Genomic DNA, 20,633 nt, shown 5'->3' on the forward strand with positions numbered 1-20,633 from the left:
TAGGTCTGCATTTGGGCTCCAAACACATGGGTGTCTTTGCTTGTGCTGCATGGTCTTTCAGCAAGAGGCACTCCACTCTCCACAGCAGGACACAGAAGCCTAGGGAAACCTAACAAAAGTGTTTTCTCTTCCTCAAGCATGAGTCAGGCAGTGCCACACAAGCTTCATATTTCTAGAAGAACAGGTGAAAACTGCCTGGCCTTTCTTTTCAGGAATGGGCAAAGAAGTGGGGAATCTGCTGTTGGAGAACTCACAGCTACTGGAGACCAAGTAAGGAACTGTTGCGTGTTATAACTGAACTGAACTGCCTGCCTAGTTATAAGTGAGATGTTGTCTTGAAGTAGGACTTGGCCAGAACTCCTGCCTCACAGGGCCTTGCTCATTTATCTAACAGGTTGTCTTGAATACTTGTTGTTCGTTCAATGCTCTTTTGAGTGACTTTCCTAACTATTTCCTTTCTGCAGGCACTTGGGCATGTGCTGGTAGGGTCTTATCCTGACTAAAATGAATGCCAAGCTTTTAATTCGCTTCAGTGGGCATCTAGATGTGGGTCTGAGCCTCTCTGAGGATATTGCTCTGTATAAGTTTTTATTTGCAAGGTTTTCTGTTTGGAAGGAAAATTGTCTTACTGTTGAGAAGAGTTTTCAAAGATTTAGTAGTTGATAAAGGAGAAGCAGACAATGTAATGGACTTCTTTTTTGAGAAAGGCTGGCAAACCAGATGCTAAAGCTAAGCAGCCAGGAAGAGGAATGCAAAGTACTCCCAGGGGAGAGTTGGAGACCTTACTGTGATAGGCAGCTGCTGACTTTAAAGATTTTAAGGTATTTTGGAGCTGATTGGAAATGCTTATTTATATCACCATCATCCACAATTATCCACAATTACAGATAACAGCAGTTCTAAGAGGCATGTTTCAGATCTTCATTCTGTTAAAAATAGATTTGAACCTTATGCAGGTGATAGATTACCCTACACCTGCTTTCTGCAGTATTCTGCCATCTTCTTAAGGAGATGTTGGTCTGCCAGTCAGGACAGAGGACTGGACAAATCTCATCATGACCAGTTGTGGTGATTTCTGTGTTCTTCTGCAGCTCCTTGCCAAAATCTGCTTTTCCATGAGTTATAGCTGGATAAATACACTTGTTTCAACTCTCCTTGTAGTGCCTGTGACTTTAGTTTCAGGTCTCTCTTATGGACAGCTGCTGGTTTTGGGCATTTTTCCTTATTGTCCCTTTCACACCTTTAAGAAATGCTTTGAACGTTGTGAAGAATGATTTGATTGCCAAGGTGGACCAGCTGTCTGGAGAGCAAGAAGTGCTGAAGGGAGAGCTTGAAGCAACAAAGCAGGCCAAAGCCAAAATGGAAACCAGAGTCAAAGAGCTGGAGGAGGAGCTGAAAAGGTGAGTGATTCACACCCTGCCCCCGGGAGGTGGGAGGACATGAGTGATAAACCCACCTCCTCTGATAGTTTTATGCTATTTCCCTCATGGTGGAGGTTAGCACTGGAATTCAGAGATACCTTACAGACCACTTCCAGGCTGATGGTATGTGGCTGAGATATTTTTAGTGTTGTTTTTATTGGATTGAAAGGGGTTCTTGAACCTTAGAAAACCTGCAGAATTTTCCTCTCCAGGACTAGGATTATGCAGCAGCAACTGCAAATCCAGGCCCCCTAGAGTGGAGCATTCAGAGTTTCAATCTGCAATTTAAAAAAACGAAAAAAAGAAAAAAGAAGAACGGGTAATTTCAAAACCAATAGTTCTGAGGGAAACTTGTCAAGAGCTTGATCCTTGCAGCAGCCAAGACAGCTCTGAGAGGAATGAATGCCCATTCATTTAATGAAAGAGCTCATACAGATTGCCACAAACAATATTTAAGTGCCAGTATTGTTAATTGTTTCATTGTTCATGCTAAGGGTGAGAAAAAGAGGCACAGAGGTTTTAAAGTCCTGCACAGGTAGCACCTGGGGAGATCCCACTTCTTTCTTTCCACTCAGACTAGAGGAACGGAAGCCTGCCTGCCTGGCACAACGCCTGTGATGATTTCACATCCATAAAACTAAAGGTGCCCCACGGGGCTCAAAGCAACATAATTACATTTTGACTAGCTGTACATTGCACTGTGGTATCTCAATACAGAGGACAGTGTTTATTTTGCAGCTGGAAGCTTGAAAGTTGCCTCTGTGATCTGAGCACGGAATCACTAAGAGTAACACAGACTGGTGCCTTTGTTGTTCAGAATGTCTGAAATGAAAGTAGTCTCACAAGCGGTGGAAATAGGTCTGATTTTTTTAAATGCCCTTTTGTGTCTCATAATATACATAACATACTTAATATATTATGCAGTAGGGACATGGACTTTTAAATGGCAAGTGTGCCTTTTTAGGAGATGGAGATGGCATTTTTTTTCCTCAGTGTCTCAGCTGTTAATAAAAGTGCTTGTATTTCAAATGGGACTGCACGACTGCACCTCGGTGTGGAGTTTAAAGAAATTGAAAGCACTCGGGTAATTACTTGAAGCATTTTCTTAACACGGATTTCGTGTTTTCTTGTTTACCATTATGGCAAACTGTCCTTCACATTAGAGGCTTTTTTCACTGTGTTGAAAACAGAAGCAGACCTAAGCCAGCATTTTCACTGCTGATAGTGGCTCGTTTTTCACATGGTTAAGATCTCATCAAACATTTGAACATAAATTATGGCTGTGAAATAGAAATTGGCTGAACTGTCCCAGTGGTCAGTGTTTTGGTGCTTACATCAAGTGTTCCAACGAAATGGGGTGATGTCAGTGAAGCTGTTCAGAGTAATATGCTGCAAAAGAGAGGGAGAAATACCATAATTTGTACACTTTAGCTTGCAGTTTGAAAACATTTCCTTGTGATGCATGCAGACAGACCTTCCCATGATGATTCTCCTCCCAGAACACCTCAGGGACGGCCATGGTATCACTTGCTGGTTTGATGCCTTTCTTCCTATTTCCTAGAGTGAAATCTGAAGCGATTGTTGCCCGACGAGAACCCAAAGAGGAGGTGGAGGATGTAAGCAGCTATCTCTGTACAGAATTGGTATATTACATTACTAAAATGCCTGCGGGGAAAAGGGGTTTATATACTTACTCTATATTACTTCATATATATGAGTCCTGAGATGCAGATTGATCTACCTTCATTAACGATGAGGGCAAAGCTGGTGAACTGTGGGTTGTTGCCGATGAGCATTGCTAATAGACAGATGCCATGAGATTACCTCTTCATGTGACTTTCAAACCATAGTTTGGCAACGATGAGCAACTGACACAGTGGCAATACCATGCACGATGTGGTTTCTGTAGAGCAGTGCTAGAGTAGTGCCCTGCTCAGCACCTTCCCTTTTTAGCTGGTTCTCCCTAATTTTGAATTACAGTCTAGTGTGCAGTGTGGTTTTTCTTGGGGTCTTCTGATAGTCAGGCTTCTCCAGAAGAGCTTGTCTCCATGCTGTCAGTGAAGCTGTAAGGAGTGAGGACATTTGTGCAGTGAAATCCAGGTTATACAGACAGCTTTGCAGCAGTAACTGCCTTCTTTTATTAGTTCTGTAATTCCAATCTTGTGGCATTGTTTTTCTCATTATTTCTTTTACATAAGCCAGTACTGCCTGTTATGGGATACAGGCAGAGAAGGCTCATGGACTGTTCTTCTGTGACAGCTTTTCAAACTGTTTTGGCTGAGGTAGAGGCTTTTCAGCAAAAGCCAACTGTGGCCGAAAAAAGGGCAAACCAAAGCAGTAACAGAGATTTTTCCTTGTAAATGTCACTCTGCTAGGACAGGGAATTAGATACACCTCTTTTCACTATTACTGTGTTCTTATTTTGTAAAAGGTATTGGAGCCAGTTAAAGTCTAGCCTTAACTGGGGTGAACTTGGTCTGGTGAGAACTTAGGTAGATAGGAAAATTTTCAAGTTGTTCTTCTGAAATGCTGAAGAAGACTGGATTTTTTTTTTAAGCTGACCTGACAGGAGGTCTTTTTTTTAAATAAAAAAAAAAAAGTCTGTAAAATTCCTTTTCATTTATACACTTTTTGTTTTGACTGGTCATACAGGTTTATTCAAAGTCCAGGGAGGCTGGAGAGGGACTTGGTTAATCTGTGCTGTTCCAGCTCTCAGCAGTACTCATCAGCTGAGCGACATCCCAATTCACTTGGGAATTGCTACAGTCTAGGCACAAGCCAGTGCCACTTCCTAGTAATGAGTTCCCAAAATCCTTACGATTTCCCTTTGGGCAGGTATTTTCTCCAACTGGCTAAGTCATTCTCATTTTCCACTCCACAAAAGAGGGAAACAGAATCTCATTCCTGTCGCCTCCTAAGCCACATGTGCCCTCCTTGGAAAGCCAAGTTGTGTCACCAAAGAGGAAAAGGCTTTTCTTTAGTTTCTTGTGCCCTACACCTTCATCAGTGTGTACTAACAGAACGCCTCCGTCCTAGTCCTTTTGAGGGGACAGATGGCATTATGTAGTGCTCCCTGCTGCTTTTGATGGGATTTGCTAATGAACTAAAACTTTGGTTTCCAACTTTCTGGACCAACGGACCGCTGTCAACTCTCACAATTCCTGCAGACTATCAAAGCACCTTGCTGGCAGTAGTCGCTGGGTGGGTTTTTCAGTTTGGTGGTAGTTCTAATTTCTGTGGGTTTGCAGAACACCCCAGAGGTCCGTGGGCCATAGTTTGGAGCTCGCTTGTCTAGAATTAGCACTTCATATGGGGAAATTGGGGTAATCAAACAGAACAGGAGGAGAACTAACAGATAGGTCTTTCTGTCTCCTGACTTGCCCTGTACTAACAACAATCCCCTTCCATCTTTTGTTGGCTGAAGCAGTGCTCCTCCCCCCTGCAGGACAACATTCCCATAGCTCAGCGCCGCCGCTTCACCCGTGTGGAAATGGCCCGGGTTCTGATGGAGCGCAATCAATACAAAGAGAGGTTGATGGAGCTCCAGGAGGCTGTCCGGTGGACAGAGATGATCAGGTGAGACTGGGTGTTGGTGAACATTCCTATTTAGGACAGAACCTGGCCGTGTTTGACCTTGCGGTCAGTGGAACCTCTACCAAGATATGGGTTGAGAAGTGCTGAAAGTTTTCCAAACTGTAGGTGCTTCTCTTCTATTAGCTAATTCTTTCTCTCTTATTCCTGAACCTGGGCTGCAAATCTTGAGTTGCCATTGGTATTTGGATACACTGACAGTTGTTTGTCGTGCTTGTTTCTTGTGTGCTAATTAAGTTAGGAGAAGCTATAGGATTGCTTCTAATTAATGAATTCTAAAGGCTATAGTTCGAAGTGAATGTAATTCCAAGGTGTGTAGTTACCAGACTAGTACTGTAACAATGATAATGTTGCAGGGAGTTGATAAAACTTCAAATTGAACACACTTACTTGCACTTCAGTCAACATTGAAATATAAAGTGGTTGAGTGTGCTTACGTTAAAGACCAGTGCACGTCACTTCCTCTGTTGTGTTTTGAAACATGTTAGAATGAATTCTGAATTTTGACATGGCTTCCTTCATGGAAATGGCCTGCTGGTTGGCAGAAACTTGGGTAAGAGATGCTGAAATTAATTTGCTTCTGCTGTGTTTGTCCTTAGAGCATCCCGTGAGCACCCATCCGTCCAGGAGAAGAAGAAATCCACCATTTGGCAGTTGTAAGTTCTTTGGTTGTTTGTGTAAGATTCAGAAAAGGGAGGCATTGCCATTTCTACTTTAGACAGCAACTTAATAGACTCTGACATTAATGAAACATCAACTAAAATTGTTGTTAGCTGAACGCTTTTGCCTTCAAGGGCTTCCTTTGTCCTTAGTGAAATTAAAATCAGATCTGAACATCGACATTGGTTTTGTTTTACAATCTGAAAAAGATCACAAGTACCCTTTGATACTTGTGAAGAATGATTTGATTTCCATTCCATTGGATGGAAAAATAAATACGCTCACAATCAGTTTTAATAAAGAGCTGTTTTCAGAAGGTATCTGTTTGTGGATGCTGAAAACACCTTACGTCAATCAAACTGAAGACTTCTGTGTTTGAAGTAGGGCAGTTTTCATGAAGGGCTTACAGCCCCTGATTGTGTACCTCTTGCTTACCCTGTTGTGAATCTATGGTGTGTAGTCTCCCCAGGCATCTTTTCTCATATTTGTTGGTCTTTTTCCTTCCTTAGCTTCAGCCGTCTGTTCAGCTCTTCCTCCAGTCCCCCACCAGCAAAGAGGACCTACCCATCTGTGAACATCCACTACAAGTCTCCAACAACAGCCGGGTTCAGCCAGCGTCGCAGTCACACCATGTGCCAGATTTCCTCTGGCAGCCGCACCCTGGAGTTCTTCCCCGAAGAGTGAGTTGCGTGCTGTGTGCCAAGCGAGATTCCCCTTGCAGCTCTCCCAAATAGCACTTTTTATTAAAATAAGCTGTTTTCTGCTTTAAAAAAAGTCCGTGTGATGTTAATATATTTCTGTCTCTTGTGGTTTATCTCCCTGATCTTTCACTCATTAGTTACCATGTAGATGGGCTTAGCAAACTTTGTCCTCCCAAACATGTTGCTGCCGTGGCTTTTTAGACCATGATAGTCTCAGCAGGGACCACTGTAGGCTTGAGTTGGCCTCAATCCTAGTTCTGCACTCATATTTGCAGACTGTGCGATAGAATGAAGTAGGGCTGTTGTGGTGGAGTGTGATGGCAGCATTGGGACAGCAGGATGGAGTGTCTTGCCCAACCCTACTGACAAGGAGTTTAGGTGAAGACAAAAGTTCTCTCAACAGCACATTTCCGATACAGTATTTGGTTTTCACCATGGTGTTGCTACTGCAGAGTCTTCTCCCTATACTTCATGCCTCTGACATAAAGGGAGAAAACTCTTCTGTGCTTCACTTGACTTCAAAATGCACGTGTTCCACCATTATGGGGTTATACAGTTTTATATGTGGTATGTTTTTGTGGAAGGAGTTTGGAGAATATGATGGTAAAGTATTATAACTTATGCAGTAAGAAGGATTTGTTGGAAAGGCACTAGATCAGGAGAGGAGAAATGTCTTTAGAAGGGTAAATTTGTGTTTTATAGATACCCACTGCCTTTATTCTGTTCTTTTTATCTGATTACAGTATCATAGTCATTGTGTGGTGTCTGAGTGCTTTTCAGCAGTGCATTAAATGATGTGACTAACCGCTGTCAGAAGCTGTTTGTTCTCTCATCCTCTCCCCATGGGAGGAAGCATGTGCAGGGAAGTGTTTTGTTTTAGCAGGGGGTTGTTTTTGTTTTAAGTATATATGTCATCATTTTTTGCTGATGTTGTGCGTAGCTTGGAATGGTATTTTAAAAACCTATTGAGAGCTGGAACTGATATTCGTGCAGCCTTTGTTTATATTAAACCAGATTTTAAGAGCTCACAGATCAATTTTTCTTTTAACCTTTGCCAGTGCAAAGCTGGAGTTGTTCTGTTGAAACCAGCAGTTTCAACAGCAGTTAGTGCATATTTTCCTTGTCAGCAGAGAAAGCTTTAAAATGGACAGAAAAATAAATAGTTGACTATAATAAAGAAGGGAAGAACTCAAAATGCCTTCCTGATGCAGATGTTACATCAGTGAATTGTAACAGCTAAGCAAAAACTGGTGTAATCTCATAGATTCATAGGTTTTATGGAAGATTGATTCCCTGTTTCTGAGGGGTTCTTGGAGCATTGAAGTGGGGATGACAATGATTTGGCCTGCCACATAGCTCAGGTAACAGGATATTAGAGATTAGGGATGCCTGTGTCGGCTTCCTTAGCAAGGTTTTCCTCTCTGATGTCTTGCATCTGTTTTCAAAGATGGATTTGGTTTGCTTTGTGTTTCCTCCCCCTGCTATGGTGACACTCCCTAAACCTTCAGCTTCTGTTTTTAACCATAGATGGAGAAGTAACGCTGTTGCTTCTCTCCTCAGTGACTGTACATCCTCAGCACGTCGCGAGCAGAAACGGGAGCAGTACCGCCAGGTACGGGAGCATGTGCGCAACGATGACGGCAGATTGCAGGCCTGCGGCTGGAGCCTCCCTGCCAAGTACAAGCAGGTAGGGACCACTCTCTGGACAGGCTGAGGGAACGTTGCCCCCTCACAATGAAACCAGTGAAGACCTAGCTCTCCCACTGGTAACCTTAGCCTTAGTCCTTAAATATTTAATTAAGAGGTATCATATGCATGTTTTATTTGTATGATAATTGTAGGCACACATTAAATTAATCTTTTCTGTATCTCCACCAAAGTCAATGGAGGGGGCGTTCCTTTGGACTTGTTGGTCAACAACGCAAATGAGCTAATTGGTGATGTCAAGATTGGAGGCAGCCTGGGCTGCAGTGATCATGCACTGGTGGAGTTTGCAGTCCTGAGGGATATGTGCCAGGCAAACAGTAAAGTCAGGACCCTGAATTTTAAGCAAGCAAACTTCCAGCTCTCCAGGGACTTAGTCAATAGGACCCCCTGGGAAAGTGCCCTTGGGAACAAGGGAGCAGAACAGAGCTGGCAGATCTTTAAGGATGCTTTCCATAGACTGCAAGAGCTCTTGATCCCCAGATCGTGTAAGAAATCAGGAAAGGAAGGCAAGAAACTGGCATGGCTGAGTTGAGACCTGCTGGTCAAACTAAAGGTCAAGAAGGAAATGCACAGGCAGTGGAAGCAGGGACAGGTATCCTGGGAAGACTACAGGGGTGCTGCCCAGTTGTGTAGGGATGGGGTGAGGAAGGCCAAGGAACAGTTGGAGCTGAACTTGGCAAGGGATGCAAAGAATAATAAGAAGGACTTCTACAGGTATGTTAGCCAGAAAAGGAAGGTCAAAGAAAGTGTACAAGGAGAAGGCTGAGATACTCAATGACTTCTTTGCCTTAGTCTTCACTCACAATCTCTCTTCCCACACCTCTCAAGTGGATAGCCTGCAAGACAGGGACTGGAGGAGCAAAGTCCCTCCCACTGTAAAAGAAGATAAAGTTCGAGACCACCTGAAGAACCTGAACATACATAAGTCTATGGGACCTGAGGAGATGCATCCCAGAGTCGTGAGAGAATTGGCTGATGTAATTGGCAAGCCACTCTCCATGATACTTGAAAAGTCGTGGCAGTCAGGTGAAGTCCTTGGAGACTAGAAAAAGGGAAACATTGCACCCATTTTTAGAAAGGGTAGCAAGGAGGACCCTGGGAACTACTGGCCTGTCGACCTCACCTCTGTGCCTGGGAAGATGATGGAACAGATCCTCCTAGAACCTATGCTGAGGCACGTGGAGGACAGGGAGGTGATTTGAGACAGCCAGCATGTCTTCACCAAGGGCAACTCCTGCCTGACCAACCTAGTGACCTTCTGTGATGGAGTGACCACATCAGTGGATGAGGGAGGAGCTATGGATGTTGTCTAGCTGGGCTTCTGTAAGGCCTTTGACACGGTCCCCACAACATCCTTCTCTCTACATTGGAGAGATATGGAGTTGATGGGTGGACTGTTGGGTGGATGAGGAATTGGTTGGATGGTCGCATTCGGAGGGTAGTGGTCAATGGCTCAATGTCCAGATGGAGATCAGTGAAGAGTGGTATCCTTCAGGGGTCTGAATTGGGACCAGTACTCTTTGATATCTTCATCAATGACAGAGACAGTGGAATAGAGGGCACTCTCAGCAATTTTGCAGACGACACCAAGCTGAGTGATGTGGCTGACACGCCTGAGGGATGGGATGCCATCCAGAGGGACCTGGACAAGCTCGAGGAGTGGTCTTGTGTGAACCTCATGAGGTTCAACAAGGCCAAGGGCAGGATCCTGCCTCTGGGTCAGGGCAACCCCTGGTATCAGCACAGGCTGGGGGATGAAGGGATGGAGAGCAGCCCATGGAGAAGGACTTGGGGGTACTGGTGGGTGAAAAGCTGGATATGATCTGGCAATGTGCACTCGCAGCCCAGAAGCCAACCGTGTCCTGGGCTGCCCCCAAAGCCGTGTGGCCAGCAGGGCCAGGGAGGGGATTCTGCCCCTCTGCTCTGCTCTGGGGAGACCCCCCTGCAGTGCTGCATCCATGCTCTCCATGCTCTCTCGGCACAGGAGAGACATGGACCTGCTGGAGCGGGGCCAGAGGAGGCCCCAGCAATGCTCCGAGGGCTGGAACAGCTCTGCTGGGAGGACAGGCTGGGAGAGCTGGCGGGGCTCAGCCTGGAGCAGAGAAGGCTCCAGGGAGACCTTACTGCAGCTGCCAGGACTACTTAAAGGGGGCTTAGAAGAAAGATGGGGACAGACTTTTTAGCAGGGTCTGTTAAGGTTTTAAACTAAAAGAGGGGAGATAAAAGGAAGGAACTTTTCACAGTGAGGGTGGTGAGGCACTGGCACAGGTTGCCCGAAGAGGTGGTCGATGCTCCATCTCTGGAAACATCCCAGGTCAGGTTGGACGGGGCTCTGAGCAACCTGCTTGAGTTGAAGTCCCTGCTCGCTGAAGGGGGGATTGGACTAGATGACCTTAAAAGGTCCCTTCCAACCCAAACTATTCTGTGATTCTGTGAAAGTGCTGAAAGAACCTACCCGAAACCAAAAGTAATTAATCTTCTTTGTCCAGAGCTCAGTACTTGTTTTTATTTCCTTTGTTGCTATAATTGGGCTTGAGCATTAGATATTTAATTTATACTCTACTTTACCAATCGTTTAGTCTGAAAACCAAATGCAGTGCAGTTTGCTCCCACTTCTCCCCAGCAGTAACACAAAATCAAATGTCATCAGCCTCATTTGTTGACCTATGACTCATTTAATGGGTCAAAGATCACCTGAAAGGAAAGAGTCTTACAGTGTGGCTCGAAAGTGGATGAGTTTCAGGCCCTGGTGGAAGGGGTCACCAGTGTTCTGACTTCTTTGCAGGGAGCATCTGTTCACAACCCTTTCTCTGTCAGCAGTGCAGTGTATAGCCTCTGTTGACCATAACTGGGGTACTGTATCATGGTGAGAGAGGCAGTGTCTTGGGTAGGCTGTTCCTATCCATGTAGGGACTCTGTTTCGTACAAGATGTGAGATGAAGCCTCAGCAGCGCCCAACTGTGAAGTTAATAAGTTTGGTTCTGCCATATTGGTTACAAGTTTCTTACCGTAGCCTGATATTTACAGCTTTGCACTGTCTTTTTGTTTTCCCTTCCCCCACAGCTGAGTCCCAATGGTGGTCAGGAAGACACTCGCATGAAAAACGTCCCTGTGCCTGTATATTGTCGCCCACTAGTAGAGAAGGACCCAACTATGAAGGTACATTGTCTCTTCATACCATTCCAGTCCAGAAATGGGGCAAGGAATAAGCAAAGAATTTTTGTTGCTAAATGTGCAATTTTTACAACAATCCATTTTTTTTACATTATATATTCCAAATTCTATCTTCTGCTTCCTTTTTTTGAGTAGTGGTTTCTAGTGTATGTAGGGAAAAGTACCTCTCTCTGTAAGGACATAATTCTCGGCTGATTCTGGTTGCCAGGTCCCATGCTTGTGTCTTACATATTATGCTTTTTTGAGACAACTTTTATATAATATCAGCAACATTTTATGCGTATAAGGCTTTTGCTAAGACTCCTTAGGGTGTAATAAAAAAAAAAAAAAAATTCATGAAAACAAGTAAGTGAAAGTAAAAATGCATTTCATCACTCTCTTTTAGATTCCACTGTTGACCGGGATTCACTGGTAACAGGCCAAAATTATCTCTAGCAAATTTTTTTGAAGCTGTGTCTGTCAATACTAGAATATTTTGAGTAGAATTGCTCTCTGCAGATAACACATTTATCTGCTGTAACTAGTTGTTTTGATATAGGCAGTTTGTCATTAACTTAATTCAGAGCTGATTTTTAGATGTCATTCTGATGTTTAAATTGTAAGAAAATTCTTAATGCTGTTAATTGTTTCTGGAAGCTTGGCGTGATCTTTGGAGAAGATTCGGTTCAGCATCTTTCCTTCATGATTTTGGATAAATCCAGTATTAGTTTCTATAGTCCTGTTCCCAGCATTCTGGAAATAGCTCATAGGAGGTTAGCTAAATTTGATTTCAGAAAATATGCAGTGTGCTTCTTTCACTCTATACTTGTCACGTAGGGAGCTAAACCAGCAGATTTTTTTTTCCTTTTCCAGGTGTGTTTGTTTTTTTTTTTTGTGACTTCATTTTTTGCTGTATTAGTTCTCTGAACAGCTCTCTAAGATCAAACACTGATTTTTTGGCAAAGGAATGTGTGAGGAAGCAGAAGAGTGCGAGGGGTAGGAGGGGAACTAGGGAACAGGAGTGCACTGAATGTTTATCCTCAGCCAAGCAGTCACTGTGAATTTTGGTTAAGCAGTCATGCTTACTGTACCCCAAGCTAGTAACATCGGCCATGTTCTGCTTGCTTTGCTACAATGATTTAGGAACCCCAGAGTCAGAAAAACTGAGGACATTTCAGAAGCCTGTTTTCAGTTATGCATCTGGTATATTGTCTTTGTTTTCTTTAAACCTGCTAGTCACACTATTAAAAATCAGTGATTTTCAATAGATTACAGAGAACGTTTATCTTACTTCCATCAAATCTGACTATGTCTTCTAGTAGAAATCGATAAGGTCTGTTGTTTCCAACTAAATATGTTAGGTGTTTGACATGTGTCCACAGTTCTCTACAAAGGTGCCTGAATTTAAAGAGACCCTGGACCCTCCAGAATTCTTAGTTTAAGATTCCTGTTTCTGTTACTTAGTTGTGGTGTGCAGCTGGAGTCAATCTAACGGGATGGAGACCTTTGGAGCAGGAGCCTGGGAATGGGCAGAAATTGGATCCTGGACGTGATCCCCTCACCTGTGATAGGGAAGTGGAAGGCGAGAACAACAAAAGTAACCATACATCTCCTGAAAAGAAAAAGGTCAGAAAAGAAAATGGATTTTTTTTCCTTCCAGTGTTTTTCCTCATTCTATCCCTGACATGCCCCTTCTCTCAAAACCTTTGTACTATGCTAGATAATGCTCCAACTTGTACTTCTGAGGCATCATCTTGTGGGGCAGGATTGTGGTGTTCTGGCTGTTCAGTAACTTTCTGTGTGATTTGGGATAAATAATCCAGGATAAAATTTTCCAATTTCTGCTTTTGAAATGTTTGGAATTTTGAAAAAAATCCTAATAATAAGGGTAATTAAGTGCTTGATGAGGTTGCTAGGAAGATCAGACAAAGCTTTTTAAAAAAGAACACAGACATAGAAGAATCCATGAGTCCATTTGGTTCAGGAGTTGAAGCTCTTGAGATTTATTCCAGCTCTGTTTTTTAATGGTCTTAAGTGTGTTTTTTTAAAGGACCAAGCTGTAATTTGCAGATAATAATACAACATTTTATCCTTTCTGGCTTGTGGGGTTTTTTTCCACAGCTGTCTTACACAACTGTCTTGCACTGCTGCCCTATAGTCTTCCGAGATCAGGTTGCATAAGCTGGTAGGTTGAGTGCATCCCAGCTCCATGGTATTCTGTCTAAAGTGAATGTTCAGTGATACATTAGTCACACATCTCAGAAGAGAAATTAATGGCCAAACTCCTCTTGCCCTAAGGAGCCAGATAGGCTCTTTGGCCAGTGTTCCAGATACTAGTGTGGCAACATGAATGAAATTTACATAGCTCATATTGTTTATTTGCATCAGCTAGGAAGAGACTTGGCTTTCTTTGAAGTCAGCATTGTGGTATTTGCATGTGTAGATGTTGCCAGGCAGCTAATACGCTCACTCTGATCTGAGAGGAACACTGATTCTGCTCGTGTGTCTGCTCTCCTGAAGGCAAAGGAGCTCCATGAAATGGATGCCACATCCAGTCGTGTCTGGATCCTCACTAGTACGCTATCAACGAGTAAAGTTGTAATTATTGATGCCAATCAGCCTGGCACAGTGGTGGACCAGTTCACTGTCTGCAATGCTCATGTGCTCTGCATCTCCAGCATCCCTGGTAAGTGGGCCCAGGCACTGGCTGTGATCTGCACAGGGTCACCTGCTCCACTGAGTGACAAATGTAGCGTCCTCACTTCAGAACTAACCCTTGGACCCTGCTGCGTTCTGTAATTGTCCCTCAAAACCATAACTCAGATCTTGCCTTCTTGCAGGACCTTTCTGTGGCGATCCCGCACTGTTGAATGTTTAGTAAGTCATTCCTTTGGCCTGTAAAGGATGGTTCTTGGGAGCAAGAGTGAGCCTTGCCCAGATCTAGGAGGGCTTTGTAGCTGGTCTGGATGTTGATGCTAGGGATAAGGGGATTCGCCATGATGTTGACAGGTGCTGTGGTGCCTCCCCAGGATATTGAACCCTGAGGGTCAGCATCTTTCATCCGTATGGTTACTTCAGGCGTACTGCTACATTTAAATTAGGAGTGACAGCTAGATTTATGGGAGAATCTGTTCTTTGCCCTTCAGCAGCCAGTGAGAGTGATTATCCTCCAGGCGAGATCTTTCTGGAGGGAGATGTAAATCCTGAAGAGTCATCTGGAACAGATGGTGTCTTGGCAGGAATCACTCTGGTGGGCTGTGCAACCCGCTGCAATGTGCCACGAAGCAACTGTTCCTCGCGTGGTGACACACCTGTGCTGGACAAAGGACAGAGTGAGTTTTGGAACATAAAACTAAATGGCAGCCCAATTATAGCTAGTCCCATATGAGCTTATGGTCCTACAGCTGCATCCTCCTATCCCTGAGTTAACTACTTTAGAGGCCTCAAGAAGTTTCTTAATGTGGTACAGGAAGACCAAAGGCCTTTTTGGGCTCTTTGGAGCCCTCTTTTTCTCTCGGAGTGATCCACATCCTGCAGCCTGGTTGTGGGGTTGTATAGCAGTTATATAGAGTATTTTGGACAGGTGATAATGTTTGACCTGCTACAATTGCATCTGTTCTCATTGCTTTCTCTGCTGAACCATGTCTTCTTGTGAAGTCAGTTAAGCCCATATGAAAACTATGGTGATGCCCTTGCTGACTCCATACTGCAGTGGGCAGCCCTGGAGAACTTCTCACGTTTTGCTAGTCACAGATTGTGCCTCACTTTAAAATGGCCTCTGTTCCCCATCACAGAGAGCACTGCGTGAGCTGCTGACTGGGATGCAGGCTCAGGACTTGACTGAATTTGGCAAGGAAGGACAAATTAAAAAATTAACAGCCTGATTTCTGTATAGCTAACTTACCAGCTCCTTCTCCAATATGTCTCACACTTGTTCTTTGTCTTTTAGGTGAGGTGGCTACTGTCTGCAATGGGAAGATCAACCAGTCCCAGTCTACTGAGGAGGCAACAGAAGCTACGGAGGTACCAGAGAATGGTACAAGCGAGGCAGAGCCTGCTCAGGCCCGGCCTGGGCCCCTCACGGAGCATGTGTTTACAGATCCAGTCCCTGCACAGGCACCTATTAGGCAGAACGGGTAGGCAGCCTAGGGCCAGAGTGCCATTTCAGTTATTTATCAGCTCTGTTGTCATAAGCTTTTTGATATGATAACCAGCCCAATCTTCTGATAAAATGTCAAACTTTTTTCTGTTCTCTGCCCAAATAAGTATTACAGATGGGGTGATAGGGAGAGAAAGAAATGAAATTAAAATAAACATGGTTTAGCCTGCAGCAGACTGTCTCAGCTGTTTAAGTGCAGATATTTGATCTCTCAGTATGAATTTAGACCTGCTGCTAAGGCAGATCTTCCAAAGTACATGTACTGGGACAAAGTCTGAGAAGGACTTGAGGGTACTGGTGAGTGAAAAGCTGGACATGAGCCGGCAATGTGCGCTCGCAGCCCAGAAGGCCAACTGTGTCCTGGGCTGCCCCCAAAGCAGCGTGGCCAGCAGGGCGAGGGAGGGGATTCTGCCCCTCTGCCCTGCTTTAGGGAGACCCCCCTGCAGTGCTATATCCAGCTCTGGCGCCCTCAGCACAGGAGAGACATGGACCTGCTGAAGCAGGGCCAGAGGAAGCCCCAGCAATGATCCGAGGGCTGGAACAGCTCTGCTGGGAGGACAGGCTGGGAGAGCTGGGGGGGCTCAGCCTGGAGCAGAGAAGGCTCCAGGGAGACCTTACTGCAGCCTGCCAGGACTTAAAGGGGGCTTATAAGAAAGATGTGGGCAGACTTTTTAGCAGGGCCTGTAGCGACAGGACAAGGTTTTAAACTAAAAGAGGGTAGGTTTAGACTAGGTATAAGGAAGAAATTTTTCCCAGTGAGGGTGGTGAAACCCTGTCTGAGGTTGCCCGGAGAGGTGGTAGATGCCCCATCCTTGGAAACATCCCAGGTCAGGTTGGACGGGGCTCTAAGCACCCTGGTCTAGTTGAAGATGTCCCTGCTCACTGCAGGGGGTTGGACTAGATGGCCTTGAAAGGTCCCTTCCAACCCAAACTGTTCTATGATTCCGTGATTCTACAGTTAATGTTCCCACTGGAGGAGCTTATTGATTCATGTGTAAAAATGATGATTGATTTATTCTAGTAGTACCTCTAATGTGCTGTAAAGATAATGAAGAAAGCATATTCACCACCCAAAAATTCTTAAGACAGTTGAGTCTGATGTGATGGCCTAAGGAGCAAGGTGTAAATCTTGGAGAGAAATTGTTCCTATATGACCAAGTTGATATAAGTTGTTTCTGTTGAAGTTGGAAATGAACAGAGAAAATACTGTTTATATAATAGTACTGCCAAACACTAAGTTAAGTTCTATACATTTGAAGTACTTTATATTTGTACTAATGAGGAAGAAAGGAAGTTTTGCAAATTGCAGATTCAGGAGTCAAGCAATTAAAAAACACTGAAGAGAAGGAAGTGATTTGTGTATACAAGTGCCCTTACATGCTTGTGAATGCCAGACTTGTGAGCGTAGATAGGCATTCTGTGCGTTGCTGCTACTAAGGCCTCTAACAATGTTCTTTTGCCTCTTCAGGGAGAATGGGCAGCTGAAGACAGAGTCAAGCACGACGCTGCCAGATCAGGAGTTGAATGGGGATGCTGCTGGGACTTGCACCAGTGCTGCCCCCACCATGTGGCTGGGAGCGCAGAACGGCTGGTAGGTTTCCCTTGGGCTGGCAGATCTCTCTGTCACCTCTATTATCCTCTGGGCTCCACTTTTCATGTCCTCACACCTTTAGTTCACTTCTTGTTTCTGGAGTACGTTTTCATTGCTCACTGTTGTTCTGAGCTCTCAGCTCATCATAGGCACAGGGATTTAACCTCATTTTCTTACCTAACCTCCACCTTTCCTACCAGAAGAAAACACTCAAACCTAGTCAGGCTCAAGGTGTGGGGCCTTGCTGCTAACCCTCCCTGGTTTGTCCTTTCTTACAGGCTTTATGTGCACTCGGCTGTATCCAACTGGAAGAAGTGTCTGCACTCCATAAAGCTCAAGGACTCTGTACTGAGTCTAGTGTAAGTGTGCATGCCAAGTGACGCTGAAGGAGAAGGTTCAGTGCCTAAGTGATATTTTAGATGGGGCTAGCAGCTCTTTGTCAGTCATCTTTTTCTTTGCTCTTCTAAGTACATTGGTTTGTGAGGAATGTTTCCCAAGGTTTTTGTTATTGGAAAGCCTCATACTGAGCCATTTTCCTACTCAACTGCAGACCTGACCCAATTCAGTGAATAAGGTACTAAATGAGGTTAGCAGTATCAGGAGGAAATAAGTGGGGAGGAGAAAGGCAAAATTTCACTGGGTTGTAAATCACGTGGAATTTGTTGAAATTGATGGAGTTTGTAGTGTGAAGGAGAAGTTAACCTCAACAGGAAATTTATGGATGATCTTACAACAACAGAGATAAGAGGTATGACCCTTGGCCCTTGCAGGATGTTCCTGCAAGTGGTAAGCTGAATGGGAGCTGTAGAGACGACATAAAGATGGTGTGCATGATGTCGGAAAGGATTTGTTAGTCCCTTACTTCTACAAATTTTTCAAAATATTTACCTTTCTGTGATTTCAGGCATGTGAAAGGGAGGGTTCTTGTTGCTCTGGCAGATGGAACACTAGCCATATTCCACAGGGGAGAAGGTAAGAATCAATGTAATAAGAGAAAATGAAACTTGGCTGAAAGTGTGGCAGTGGATTAAATGCTGTTCTGGATTGAGAAGGAAAGGTGCTGGCTTGCCGGAATACAAACACGTGGTTAAAATGCGTAGCTATTACACACATCTAATCCTTATCCTAAAACATCTAAGGCATACTTTAACACCATTTCCTGAGCTTTTCTGAACAAAACTATGTGTATATGTTCTGTGTAGCACACGTGGACTGAATGCAACACTTCTAGGAATACGTATGCTGTACAGTTGTTTGAGGCATGCTTGGTAACTTCAATGCATTTGGGCCATATCGGTGTAACTGTGCATTGACAAATCAGCTGTAACAGGGCATGCACAGGGAACTCCACACAGACTGCACTGGAGCAGATCATCTGTGCAGTTGCAAATAGGCCTGCTGCTTCCCAAAGAAGTTTGACTCTGTATAAGTAGTGGAACTGATCACTGCATACACAGAAGGCAGAGCTGGGATTCTCTGGAAGGCTGGAAATCCCAAACAAAAGAAGCCTTTTCATTATACTTGGTCAGTTTTTGTTGTTGCAAAAAAGAGATGTCTGGGTAATCTGATGTGCCTTAATCTTGTAATTTCGAGGTATTTTTTGAATTCTGTATTTTTTGTCCTCTTTACTGTTGTAGTTTTTGTTTCCCTATGACTTGAGCAGTTTGTGAGCTGTGTTCATACCTGAAAGTGCATGGGAATTTGTGAACTGTGACTAATGTTTGCATTTTAAGAACATAGTTATTCACTGAGTAGCAGTTTATCCAGCAAGCTGAAATATAGAGATTTCTGGTTTTGTGCAATATAAATTTTGATTCAGCCTTTGTCATGAGTTCAAGCCTGACTAGTGACACACAAAAATTGTTCCTATCAGAAATAGGATAACGCTTCATGACACAGAGGCCACCTCTCTGTGAAGGACACAGTATCTGCCTGGTTAGTTAGAAAATAAGCATGAGAGAAGGGAGATTGATTCCTTAAGCCTGGATTTGATACTTTAGGGAAATTATGTTGTCTGTCTGTGATATGAGGAAGCCTCACCACAAGGTCCATTTCCTTTTAAGTTTTTGCATAGTCTTTTTAGGCTGTCTTTTTTCCTCCCCTGCTGTTTTTGTTGTACTTGTTAGAGAAGCCTGTTCACTTCATTACAATAAAAGGATGTTTAAATTAGCCTGATTTGGAGAGCATTCAGCCCACCAAACTAAACTTTATTGACATGTGTTTTGTAAGTATAAGGCTATGCCTGAAGTAGTATTGTGGATTCATGGGAAGTTGAGAGACATATGCAAAATGAACATTTTGAGTATTAGCTAAGCCTGTATACCTAGATATACAGGGAAACGTAGATGATTCTGTTGTATACTGACATGTCATGAAGGAGTTGCACCTTTCCACACTTGTTTTTCACCTTAGATGGTCAGTGGGATCTCAGTAATTACCACCTAATGGACCTCGGTCACACTCACCATTCCATCCGCTGCATGGCTGTTGTGTATGATAGAGTCTGGTGTGGCTACAAGAACAAAATCCATGTTATCCAGCCTAAGACAATGCAGATTGAGGTAAGAGAGGAAATGTGCATATATGCATGCACATGCTTGTGTTGTGTTTATTCTTATAGCTGTGTTCTGCTGCAGTGTATGGAAATGCAGAACCTTGAATGACCAAATCAGTCATGCTGATTGTAGGACCCAAACAGTCAATCTGGGTCATGTTATGACCTGATCAGCCAGGGCAGGTATTTATTCCTTTCTCCCTTTGCAGAGATTAAATCTTTAGATAAGTCTAAATTGAGCACTTTCTTTGTCTTTACTAGTGAATCTATGAGGCCATGTACTGTACAAATGTACGTGTGTGCTTTACAGCTACCTTTCATATATGGTCTAAGACTTCTCCATCTTGTAGGCATTGTGGCACAAAGGAAGAGTACAGTTAGCAAGCCCCAGTGATCCCACTTGCCTAAGAAAAAAGTGACACTTAGAGCCTTTTTGTTGAAGTTCAGTACAATGGTGTTGGTACAAACCTGTTTGACAGTGCTTGGAATAATTATATTCAAAGGGAAAAGTGCTGAATATGAAGTTCACACCAGTGAGCCAAAGCAGTTTGATCCTTGGAATTTATACTGGAGTTGTGTCTTTTCCTTTTCTACCAAGCACATTGAAAGCTGTTGGTTTCTAAATGTTCTTGCTCCTGAAGTGGTCTGCAAAGACGATAATCTCTGCAGAGCTGCTATACAATTCATCATTTCAAGTGAGGGATTTTCTGTATACTGTAGTAAACTTCTGAGGTCAGCTGGCATTAACACATTTTCGTCAAGACCTTTGAAACTCAAACAAGTGATCTCAGTTCAGGAAAATGGAGTATATATGTAGATAATTGCAAACCTTTTGTGAACTCACATTGGTCCACTTATTTGGCATTTCAGAAATCCTTTGATGCCCACCCTCGGCGGGAGAGTCAAGTGCGACAGCTGGCATGGATTGGAGATGGAGTATGGGTTTCTATCCGCCTGGACTCCACTTTGAGGCTTTACCATGCCCACAGCCATCAACATCTGCAAGATGTTGACATTGAGCCTTATGTCAGCAAGATGCTAGGTAAGGCAGTAGGGACTGTCATTAAGTGATCTGTTGCCTACTGTGATCGGAGAG

At 43.8% G+C, this 20,633-nt stretch overlaps 1 protein-coding gene across 1 annotated transcript in view; it reads left to right on the forward strand.

Annotated features, from left to right (window-relative positions):
• MAPK8IP3 (mitogen-activated protein kinase 8 interacting protein 3) overlaps positions 1–20,633 on the forward strand; it is a gene marked incomplete at its 3' end in the record, with an annotated part of 77,830 nt that overhangs the window by 52,454 nt on the left and 4,743 nt on the right. Inside the window, exons 9-25 of the mRNA XM_082006801.1 lie at positions 177–270; positions 1,248–1,400; positions 2,983–3,064; positions 4,867–4,997; positions 5,612–5,668; positions 6,182–6,352; positions 7,934–8,060; positions 11,144–11,239; positions 12,698–12,859; positions 13,754–13,919; positions 14,380–14,565; positions 15,183–15,369; positions 16,861–16,983; positions 17,262–17,342; positions 17,888–17,955; positions 19,396–19,544; positions 20,408–20,579. Coding sequence (XP_081862927.1) covers positions 177–270; positions 1,248–1,400; positions 2,983–3,064; positions 4,867–4,997; positions 5,612–5,668; positions 6,182–6,352; positions 7,934–8,060; positions 11,144–11,239; positions 12,698–12,859; positions 13,754–13,919; positions 14,380–14,565; positions 15,183–15,369; positions 16,861–16,983; positions 17,262–17,342; positions 17,888–17,955; positions 19,396–19,544; positions 20,408–20,579 — 2,205 coding nt within the window. The remainder of the gene's footprint in view (positions 1–176; positions 271–1,247; positions 1,401–2,982; positions 3,065–4,866; positions 4,998–5,611; positions 5,669–6,181; positions 6,353–7,933; positions 8,061–11,143; positions 11,240–12,697; positions 12,860–13,753; positions 13,920–14,379; positions 14,566–15,182; positions 15,370–16,860; positions 16,984–17,261; positions 17,343–17,887; positions 17,956–19,395; positions 19,545–20,407; positions 20,580–20,633) is intronic.

This window comes from Phaethon aethereus (genome assembly GCF_964289735.1).
Source record: "Phaethon aethereus genome assembly, chromosome: 15".
Classification (NCBI taxonomy): Eukaryota; Metazoa; Chordata; class Aves; order Phaethontiformes; family Phaethontidae; genus Phaethon; species Phaethon aethereus.